Source organism: Salmo trutta, chromosome 32 (assembly GCF_901001165.1).
Source record: "Salmo trutta chromosome 32, fSalTru1.1, whole genome shotgun sequence".
In the NCBI taxonomy this organism is placed as follows: Eukaryota; Metazoa; Chordata; class Actinopteri; order Salmoniformes; family Salmonidae; genus Salmo; species Salmo trutta.
In genome coordinates, this window is record NC_042988.1 from 1,264,348 (window position 1) to 1,276,113 (window position 11,766).

The following is an 11,766-nucleotide window of genomic DNA, read 5'->3' on the forward strand; positions in this document are numbered from 1 at the left end:
CACTCCTAGGGAGAGTAGCAACAGTGCTAAACTTTCTCCATTTACAGACAATTTGTCTTTCCATAGACTGATGAACATTAAGGCTTTTAGAGATACTTTTTTTTAACCCTTTCCAGCTTTATGCAAGTCATCAATTTTTAATCTTCGGTCTTCTGAGATCTCTTTTGTTTGAGGCATGGTTCACATCAGTCAATGCTTCTTGTGAATAGCAAACTCAAATTTTGTGACTTTTTTTTATAGGGCAAGGCAGCTCTAACCGACATCTCCAATCTCGTCTCATTGATTGGACTCCAGGTTAGCGGACTCCTGACTCCAATTTGCTTTTGGAGATGTCATTAGCCTAGGGGTTCACATACTTTTTCCAACCTACACTGTGAATGTTTAAATTATATATTCAATATAGACAAGAAAAATACAAGAATTTGTGTGTTATTAGTTTAAGAACACTGTTAGTCTGTTGTGACTTAGATTAAGATCAGATAATTTGATGTCTGATTTATGCAGAAATCCAGGTAATTCCAAAGGGTTCACATACTTTTTATTGCCACTGTATGTATATAATTCTATGCATAAATACAAAGTTTGATTAAATGTAAGGGTAATTATGAGGGAATAATTATGTAATTATATACCACTATACCATGTAATTCCTAAAAAAAAATGACCAAGTAAAATTTAGACTGAGTAAAGCCCTTTTTTGACTGGGACAATGTACAATAATCAACACAGAGTAATGTAGTCGTGTCACCTCTGAAGTTTAATGAACTGGTTGTAAGAAAGGAACACTAGAGACATTCTTTTGGCTTTATAGCAGGAACCTTAACATCTTTCTTACCACCCATGCCTCTTTCTCTCTCTCTCTCTTAGCGAAAGCAGTGTTGCACCAGACATTGCCGGTGCTAAGAGACATAGTGGACAGCATCTCCGGGGAATCCACCAAATCCCGACAGATCTGCTACCAGAGTCTCCAGGAGTCTGTGCAAGTTTCCTTGGGCCTCTTTCCTGTCTTCATCCAGCAGCCAGGTCAGAAGAAAAAACACAATGTTACAACACAATAGTTTCAGTCATCATAGAGAGCTGACGTGTTGTAATTTTACTATTACCCATTCACTGATTTTATCTCCATTTATATTAAAATCTAAAATCCATCACCAAAGTACATTTCAAGTCATTTTACAATGTAATGTTATACGCGTGATATGCCTGAGCAAGGTCAATGTATGTGACAAAAACGTTGCACTTAACAAAATGTTTATTTACAAGTACACACAGTGTGCAACTGTACTTTCAGCCATTCTAACAATTTCACAGGAAATGTTGCTTGTGCCTTTTTCCCATTTTTTTCATTGAGATTCACCTTTTATGAATGATATTTCAAGCGTACTACAAGCTCTATGCATACGCAAGATTCGGAGTGTTGCAATGTCGTTTTTCGTCTACTAAAGTGTCGGCTCCTTGTAATACGCCCTGGCGTTCTACATAACTTTCAGGTAGTAAAAAAGTGAGACGTCGTATCATTCCTTCTGCTGCCATGGGGACAGTGTTGTCGCTTGTTTCTGTCATCTGATAAATAGGCTATTCATCAAAGTAGCCTATTTTGCATTGATAACCAAATATAATCTCAACAGCTGTTCAAACAGTAAACCAAACAACAAGAATCGACCCAAAAGGTTGGATATTTCGAAATGGTAGAACCTGCTGTAGCCAACGAGCTAGCCATGTGCTTTTTTACTCTGTGACCAAAACATGACGTTCTATGTTTAGCTGGTATGGGAATTAATATGCAAGCAGCATATCAAAGTGGGATAATGTTTTAGGTTACACCGGCAAGTAAAATAATATTTGGCAGGGCATATTTTTTCATTATGATTCATTATGATTATTTAACATGGAGATGTGGGAAGCTAAAAAAGCTAGCGAGCTAGCTTGCTATGTTTTTATCCAGGCTAAAGTCAGCTAGCCAGGCTGCCAGCTAGCTACTACTAGTAAGGGAAGGTAACTCTTTCTTGCTTTCACAAAATTAAAAGACAAAAAACTATCGCCCCCTTGTGAATGGGAGTGAGACGGCGAGGATGTCATGTTACCAAAAGGTGTCCGCCACTCCAAAAATCCCATTCCACCCACAAGCACGCACGTACAGTAGATCAATGGAGTGAAGCTTGTAGTCACCTTTAGAAAGGACCGTTGCAGATTTCATTCTCTTTATCACTTCAAATTTAATTTTCATTCAAAACATTCTGGTCGTTGATTTGATATAATGCCAAAGCTGAGTTATTCTTTCTGACATTGTCTTTCCCATTGTCACTTCCTCTATCCTCAAGATGTGACGGATGAGATGCTGAGCTTCTTCCTCACACTGTTTCAAGGTCTGCGTGTTCAGATGGGTGTGCCCTTCACCGGACAAATTATACACACCTTCCTCAGCATGTTCACCAGGTAGGTCACACACACACACACATGCACGCGCTTAGACACAAATTTTGTGACCATTTTAAAGCTACAATCTGGGATTCTGAAAACAAAACAGCAGCTCCGACACGTTTTGATATACAGTTGAGGGATGAGGCTAGAGAAATGTAACCCCTCTCAAATTAATAGATAGCGCTGTAGACGCGAGGACTGGCCGTCCTCAACATCCCCATGATAGTTTTACACGTTTAGAAGCTATAAATTGTTTGTTTGTTCTTGTATGTCCGTCCCAGGGAGCAGCTGGCAGCCAGTATCTTGCAGGAGGGCAGCGCAGGCTGCCGAGTGGTGGAGAAGTTCCTAAAGATTCTTCAGGTGGTGGTTCAGGAGCCCGGCCAGGCCTTCAAACCCTTCCTACCCAGCATAATAGCTCTCTGCATGGAGCAGGTCTATCCTATTGTGGCTGAGGTGAGAGTGCGCACTCTCATTCACACTGATATAAAAATAAAAACATGTATACATGCACTGTGTGTGTGGGGGGCATGTCCATCGATGGGTTTGGGCACTGGGTCAGCAAAAAATATGAATTTTTGATCAACAATGGATAATTAAAGTCTATTGTGATTTCTTTGTCTGTCCCACAGCGTTCCTCTCCAGACGTCAAAGCAGAGATGTTTGAGCTGCTATACCAGGTGCTTCACCATAACTGGAGGTACTTCTTCAAGACCTCTGTCCTAGCCAGTGTGCAGAGGGGATCGGCCGAGGAGACCATGGAGAATGAGGCCCAGTTTAGTGCTGCCATGCAGGTGTGTGGGTGGGGGGGATGCTCACACCATGTTTAGCTAGCTCATCTGGGCTTGTTGATGTTAGATAGTACTACTGCAGTTGTCAGACATGACACGAATTACCACCATAGCTGGGTCCTTCATTCATTTTTGCACTACACAATAAACTTTTATGAGAACGGTCAGCCCTTGAATGCTAGCTACCTAACATTAGCTAGGAAATCAGAGTTGAATTTTAGCTGGCCAGGTCATAGCGAACGTTAGCAAGCTAAATATATGGGTATGAGTATGTGGTAACGTTAGTTATAGCATGGTGAGGGTGAATATATATATATATTAAATATACCATATTGCTTATACAGGATTGTGGTCAATTTGAATTGAATTCAGTCAATTCAGGAATTAAGCTCGAATTCAATTACTTCTCAATAACCTGAAAAGTAGAAGCTATTTATTTCAAATGTTTTTCGAATTCGAATTGACCCCAACCAACCCTGGATTATAACTATCCAGTTATTTCAGTATCTAGGGTGAATGGGTATGTTTTTTTTTGGACAGGACTGTAGAATTCCCTGACAAGGGCTCAAATCTGTTTCTCCAGGCATTTGGGCAGTCTTTCCTGCAGCCAGACATCCACATCTTCAAGCAGAACCTCTCTTACCTGGAGTCCCTCAACAGCAAGCACAAGCTCTACCACAGAGTGAGTTCAGCTCTTATATGCCATACCATTAGCTCCTGAAGTGCAATTTATTGTTGCTCCAAAATTACCCTTTCTCTGCCTTGTGACAATTTATTTGAATGGTCCAACTTAGTAACCTCACCTCATATTGTTGTCATCATGAAAATATGATTACTATTCTATTTCTATCTAATTCTAAACTATATATACAAAAGTATGTTGACACCCCTTCAAATGAGTGGATTTGGCTTTTTCAGCCACACCCATTGCTGGCAGGTATAAAATCGAGCACACATCCATGCAATCTCAATAGACAAACATTGGCAGTAGAATGGCCTTACTGAAGAGCTTAGTGACTTGCAATGTCGCACTGTCATAGAATACCACCTTTCCAACAAGTCGGTTCATAAAATTGCTGCCCCGGTCAACTGTAAGTGCTGTTATTGTGAAGTGGAAACATCTAGGAGCAACAATGGCTCAGCCGCGAAGTGATAGGCCACGCCTAAGATCACCATGCGCAAAGCCAAGCGTCGGCTAGAGTGGTGTAAAGCTCACCGCCATTGTACTCTGGAGCAGTGGAAATTTGTTCTCTGGAGTGATGAATCCCGCTCTACCATCTGACAGTCCGACGGACAAATCTGGGTTTGGTGGATGTCAGGAGAACGGTACCTGCCCCAATGCATAGTTTTTTTGTTTTTTGTTTTTTAATCTTTATTTTAACAGGGAAAACAGACTGAGACCTGGATCTCTTTTACGGCTGTGCCCTGTGTAAACATGTTGACATGTACAGTTTTAGGCATACAGACAAGAACATTTCAAACATACAACAAAGACACAATTCAACAGAAACAATCACAGACAACATCATATTGATCCTCCATAACATTTTTGAAATGGGCAAGGGACACCAGAGTGTCTAACTTCAGTTGGATCTGCAGTTTGTTCCATAAATAAGGTGCAAAGGAACTGAAGGCAGTCCTACCCAACTCTGTGGAGACCACAGGAGTCTCTAATGTAATCCACATCTGTGATTGGTTTTAAAATTAATATATCTAGTGGAAATTAATGATGATATATATATATGGAGGTAATTTTAAAAGAAGTGCTTTATAAATAAACAAGAGAGCATGTTGCTCTCGCCTCACAGATAGAGAGGCCCAACCCACATGTTGATATAGGATACAGTTATGAGTTTTAACTATCACACGTGATAAACCTGAGTGCACAATGGTAAATAGCATCCAGTGGTTTTAATGTGTTTGCCGATGCATGCATATAGATAATATCACCATAATCTAAAACGGACATAAAAGTAGCCTGCACAATTTGTGCCGACTGTAAAGTTTGGTGCAGTAGGAATAATGGTCTGAGGCTGTTTTTCATGGTTTGGGCTAAGCCCCTTAGGGAAATCGTAACGCTACAGCATACAATGACATTCTAGACGATTCTGTGCTTCCAACTTTGTGGCAACAGCTTGGGGAAGGCCCTTTCCTGTTTCAGCGTCACAATGACAATCCACTAAGTGGGGTCCATACAGAAGTTTGTCAAGATCAGTGTGGAAGAACTTCACTGGCCTGCACAGAACCCTGACCTCAAACCCATTGATACACTTTGGAATGAATTGGAACCAACTGCAAGCCAGGCCTAATTGCCCAACATCAGTGCCCGAACTCACTAATGCGCTTGTGGCTGAATGGAAGCAAGTCCCCGCAGCAATGTTCCACCATCTAGTTCAAAGCCTTCCCAGAAGAGTGGAGGCTGTTATAGCAGCAAAGAGGGGACCAACTCCATATTAATGCCAATGATTTAAGAATGAGATGTTTGACAAGCCGGTGTCCACATACTTTTGGTCATGTAGTGTATTTCTACGATAGCCATAATATAAAACAATATAAATATAACCTTCACATTACATGTCATGATGGTTTATGCTATTATTATCACACTAATTATGTCAGTCAATATAGTGCATGATAGCAGCACTAAATGCTGAGAGAACTATGAAGTTTAATATATTTGTCCATTACTTCACTTTTGCATCTCAAAAAGGTCAGTTAAGGGGGTGCTTATATTTGTCCTGTTTCACACATGTACAAGTGTGTAACCTTTACAAGTGGATGGTGATAAATGGTCATGTGTTTTTTGCATATCCCACTCCCCTGAGACACCCTCGGAGAGCGGGGCCAGGGATCAGCCATTATTGACGACGATCCCCAACCCAATTAGGATTGTGCAGATTGACTTTTTTTTTACCTAGTCAGCTCAGGGATTTGAACTAGTAACCTTTCGGTTACTGGCCCAACGCTCTAACTGCTAGGCTACCTGCCGCCTACCGGCCGAGTCTTGAATTCATAAATACATGTATTTTTTAGGTTGATAGACTGGTTGCATTTTGCAGACCGCTCTCCTTACTACAGAAGTTTCAAACATGGCATAATTATAAGTGCATTTAATGAATTATTACTACCCGTAAAATATTGTGACCGATTTGTGGTCAACAACTAGCCAAGTATATCCAGTTTTTAAATCATTTCCGAGACTACTCTTTTATCTTCTTACCTTTTGTTTCATGCATATACAGTGCCTTTGGAAAGTATTCAGACCCCTTGACTTTTCCCACATTTTGTTATGTTACAGCCTTATTCTAAAATTGATTATATAAAAACAATTCCTCAGCAATCTACACACAATACCCCATAATGACAAAGCAAAAACATTTTTTTAAACATTTTTGCAAATGTATGAAATATCAAAAACGGATATCTTACGTACATAAGTATTCAGCCCCTTTGCTATGATACTCGAAATTGAGCTCAGGTGCATCCTGTTTCAACTACTTGATCGGAATCCACCTGTGTTAAGTTCTATTGATTGGACATGATTTGGAAAGGCACACACCTGTCTATATAAGGTCCCACAGTTGACAGTTTGTGTCATAGCAAAAACCAAGCCATGAGGTTGAAGGAATTGTCCATATAGCTCCAAAACAGGATTGTGTCAAGGCACAGATCTTGGGAAGGGTACCAAAAAATGGCTGCAGCATTAAAGGTCCCCAAGAACACATTGTCTGCCATTATTCTTAAATTAAAGATATTTGGAACCAGCAAGACTCTTCCTAGAGCTGGCCGTCCGGCCAAACTGAGCAATCGGGGGAGAAGGGCCTTGGTCAGGGAGGTGATCAAGAACTTGATGGTCACTCTGATAGAGCTCCAGAGTTCCTCTGTGGAGATGGGAGAACCTTCCAGAAGGAAAACCATCTCTGCAGAACTCCACCAGTCAGGCCTTTATGGTAAAGTTGCCAGACGGAAGCCACCCCTCAGTAAAAGGCACATGACAGCCCGCTTGGAGTTTGCCAAAATGCTCCTAAAGGACTCAGACCCTAAGAAACAAGATTGTCTGGTCAGATGAAACCAAGATGGAACTCTTTGGCCTGAATGCTAAGCGTCACATCTGGAGGAAACCTGGCACCATCTTTACGGCGAAGCATGGTGGTGGCAGCATCATGCTGTGTTGATGTTTTTCAGCGGCAGGGACTGGGAGACTAGTCAGGATTGAATGAAAGATGAACAGAACAAAGTACAAAGAGATCCTTGATGAAAACCTGCTCCAAGACCACTCAGGACCTCAGACTGGGGCGAAGGTTCACCTTCCATCAGGACAACAACCCTAAGCACAGAGCCAAGACAACGCAGGAGTGGCTTCGGGACAAGTCTCTGAATATCCTTGAGTGGCTCAGCCAGAGCCCGTACTTGAACCCGATGCAACATCTCTGGAGAGACCTGAAAATAGCTGTGCAGCAGCTCTCCCGATCCAACCTGACAGAGCTTGAGAGGATCTGCAGAGAACAATGGGAGAAACTCCCCAAATACAGGTGTTCCAGGCTTGTAGCGTCATACCCAAGACTCGATGCTGTAATCGCTGCCGAAGTTGCTTCAACAAAGTACTGAGTAAAGGGTCTGAATACTTATGTAAATGTGATATTTCTGTTTTTAATAATAAATTAACGAACGTTTATAAAAACCTGTTTTTGCTTTGTCATTGTGTGTAGATTGAGTGGGGGGGGAAACCATTTAATCAATTTCAGAGTAAGGGTGTAACGTACCAAAATGTGGGAAAAGTCAAGTGGTCTGAATACTTTCCGAAGGCACTGTATGCTGTTTGCACATGATCTGTAAACAAATTTCTAATGTCAATTTTATTAGGATCCACATTTTTTTATTTAGTTAACCTTTATTTAACTAGGCAAGTCAGTTAAGAGCAAATTCTTATTTACAATGACGGCCAAGGAACAGTGGTTTAACTACCTTGTTCAGAGGCAGAACGACAGATTTTTACTTTGTCAGCTTGGGGATTCGATCTAGCAACCTTTCGGTTACTGGCCCAACGCTCTAACCACTAGGCTACCTGCCGCCCCAAAATTACGTCATCTTCCTGCGGTCCAACACAGAACTAAAAAGACCTTACAATTACATTTTACATTGAAGACACAACCAACATTTAAAAAATGGACAGACGGTTACAGTACCTGACAGATTAATATAAGCACTCTCTGGGATTAGTATCTGTCCAGTTTATATGGTCGATTTGCCTGGCTACCCAAGCTCCTTGCTCCGGCCAAATGCTGCGTGGCCCACGGATGTTAGTTTCTTCTCCACAATTGTTCTGGATCCATTCTAGACCGTCTGATTGCTTGCAGAAGCTGATGGGTTGGGCCAGAACACGTGGGTAAAGTGGTGTTTTGAAAATTCATCATTGGCTTTAATACTCTGATTGGTTAGGTGATCCAATCGCTGATGACTTTGTTTTGTACTACACCCCTCATTTTGATGTCACAACAAACAACTTCAATGATGGCAGTCTCAGACTGAAGTATAACGATAGAGCAGCGGAAGAATTTAGTTTGCGTCATCAGGCAAATGGCATTAGAGGTTATTTTATTATTTTCTTTAAGGTGAATTAACTTTTTGCCTGAAGTGTGAGTTGGTAAAGAGTTACATTCAGTGATTGCCATTGTGGACAATAACGATGCATGGAATTTAAATCATTCATTTGGGGACAATGAAGATGCATGGAATTAAATTGAATGATTCTAACTTGGTGTTTGGCCACACTGTTCTTTGTCTGTGTGTCTATTCCAGAAGCTGTTCCGGACCTCCATGCTGTTTCATTTCATCAACGTGCTCCTACAGGTGCTCCTCCACAAAAGTCACGACCTGCTCCAAGAGGAGATTGCCCTGGCAGTGTACAACATGGCCTCCGTGGACTTTGATGCCTTCTACTCTGCCTTCATGCCTGAGTTCCTCAACGGCTGCCAGGGTGTGGACGCCAACCAGCGGGCGGTGCTCGGCCGCAATTTTAAACTGGAGCGGGTGAGACTTAATGGGAAATGGTTTATAGTGGGTTATGGCCGCGGCAGTGGGAGTCCAGGGTAGGGTATACTGTGTTTCATAGTAAAAGAGGTGATGATGGTGAGGTATTAGCCAAATATGATATAGTTATGTGCTCTTGGAATTATCAGAGACTCTGGACTGAGAAATATGAGTGGAAAACTATGGTAGCATTGTTGTATCTGTTTGAACTGGATGCTTTACAGTATGACAGGATACAATTGTTTAATTACCATAAAGTCTGTTATGCATGTGACTGCATATGTGCAACAAAATGTCGAAATTTCCCATGGCCCATATTCGGGAATGGAGGAGGGCCAGGGGGCACAGTATGTGGGCTTATAAACAAACTCCCATGCGCAACAGAATTTACATTGGCTCTTTTCCAATATATACACTAGCACACACTGGTGGGATAGTTCCAATGGGTGTTCTTGTACATTGAATGTTTAAATTTCACATTTTAGATTTCTTTGTAACCAGTGCCTCTCTCTTTCGTTCTCTCTCGCTCTTGTTCTAGGACTTGCCCTCCTTCACTCAGAGTGTGCACAGACTGGTAAACGACCTGCGATATTACAGATTGTGTAACAGCAGCCTTCCCACTGGCACTGTCAAGCTATAGCACATCGCCCATGGGCACACTCCAAACAGCTCAGATTTTCAACATTGGGGTCTGTCCAAACCAGTGCTGCCCGCTCCCCTCCTATCTACCCCCTCTACTTCTGAGCCACCACCTCTATTGAGCCTCCCAGGGGGATAGGAACTCCACATGGGCTGGCCTGTCTTTTGGGTTGAAGATTCTCTGAGAAAAGTACGGACTGGCGGTTGTGCTCTAGGAGCTTCATTTCTGCTGTAGAGGGTTTTATTATTTTATTTTTTTAGCAACGCCCTCTTTCACTTGTCTGTTGCCATTGATGATGACGAGGCCAAATTGATGGGTGGCAAATGGGCAGATCTGGTCTTGTCTAGACCCAATTTAAACCCAGACTGAAGCGGTCTGAGCCAGGCCTTCTGTCCCAGGCCTCTGCGACAAGGCCAGGCTGGGACTCAGCACTTTCCAACTTGATTTTGAGTTTTTAAAACAAACGTGTTCGCTTTTATTGATCTTGCCTTCAGTTTTTCATCTCCAAAGGAGACAGACTTTCAACTTAATGTCTTTCATATCATTCCATTCTGAAACAGAAGAAACTATGCTTAATTAATAAAGTTTATTAAAAAACTTTTTGTTCATTTGTTTTTGTGCTATGACGTGACACTGAATCTTGCGATGTCATTGTTTTTGCAATTCTTTCAAATGTAAAGTAGACTTTAAAAGAAAGCAATGTACAATGATCACAACTTATTATAAGGTTGGAATAAAAAAAACTGTATTCACAAGGGGTTCTCCAGAACTGACTATCAAACTGACAATACCACCCTGGGTTCCGGTTTCCTGGATTCTTCATAAAAAATGTTTTTTTAGTCAAGGACTAGGCCTAATCTGTAAATAAGTCATTGTAAATAAGAATTTGTTCTTAACTGAATTTAAAAATATATATATAATCTGTGTCTGGGATACCGGCCCTATGTGTGCTCCAATAATTCAGGATTAGTTCATCTGACTAAGCAACAACAAAGGAGTGGATATTTTCACTGTTCAATCTAGTGCAGTTAAGGTCAAAATGGTCCATTTCAATGTTTAAAAAAATATGCCTTGTGGGGTTAGACCTATACATTCAATATTTATTTATTGTCTGATGTTAACAGGTATTTGCTTAACGTACAAGAAAATGCACTGCGATAGGGTGCACACTAAGGATCCACTATAACATGAAATTCGGATTTCCACTCTAGCGTCACCCTCGTGGGTGCTAGCAAACTATCATGCATGCTAGGTACCGCTAGGTATCAACAGCCAATCCAGTAGGGCCTGGAAGCTATAATGAGCATTGATTGGTCGATAGTGCTGTGGATAATTATATTGGAGATAATTACATACAAAATGTAACATTTGCTGTTGGCTTGCTAGCAACCACATGGCGTCCCTATGTCGGTGCTAGCAAGCCAACAGCATGCTAGGTATCAACTGCCAATCCAGTTGGGGCTGGAAGCTACTGTGTATAGAGCTTCTGGTCAATCACACTGCGATATTGCTGATCATCTGCATAATATTGAGCTTTCCGCAACTTAATGCTACCTTCATAACCATGTAAGAAGGTGTTATTTACCACATATGACTGGAAAAAAATCCAGTTGAAATGCCCTCCAACTGGTAATTACAAGGGGGAAACTTGTCTATTATACCTGAGCTCCGACTTCTCCCACATGCTTTACTCTGACGTCACATATTAAGGAAATTACCTCGATAATAGCTGTACTTTGTTTATGGTTGACACAGGTTGTTTGCCGTTAACCAATCTGCTTTTTTCACGTGAATGCATCCAACTCGCATTTATGACTTCACAAGTTGTAATTACCACATGGTTATGAACGCAGCGGCATATGTCGCGTCCTGTTCATGCTCTGATAC

At 41.4% G+C, this 11,766-nt stretch overlaps 1 protein-coding gene across 2 annotated transcripts in view; it reads left to right on the top strand.

The window, feature by feature from the left end:
- Window positions 1-10,477, top strand: part of xpo6 (exportin 6) — a 64,388-nt gene extending 53,911 nt beyond the window's left edge. For both annotated transcript variants that reach the window (XM_029726973.1, XM_029726974.1), the window contains exons 18-24: window positions 868-1,023; window positions 2,322-2,436; window positions 2,703-2,874; window positions 3,051-3,212; window positions 3,793-3,891; window positions 9,009-9,239; window positions 9,778-10,477. In XM_029726973.1, the coding sequence (XP_029582833.1) occupies window positions 868-1,023; window positions 2,322-2,436; window positions 2,703-2,874; window positions 3,051-3,212; window positions 3,793-3,891; window positions 9,009-9,239; window positions 9,778-9,879 (1,037 nt within the window). In that variant the 3' untranslated portion in view covers window positions 9,880-10,477. The remainder of the gene's footprint in view (window positions 1-867; window positions 1,024-2,321; window positions 2,437-2,702; window positions 2,875-3,050; window positions 3,213-3,792; window positions 3,892-9,008; window positions 9,240-9,777) is intronic.
- Window positions 10,478-11,766: the final 1,289 nt, after the last annotated feature.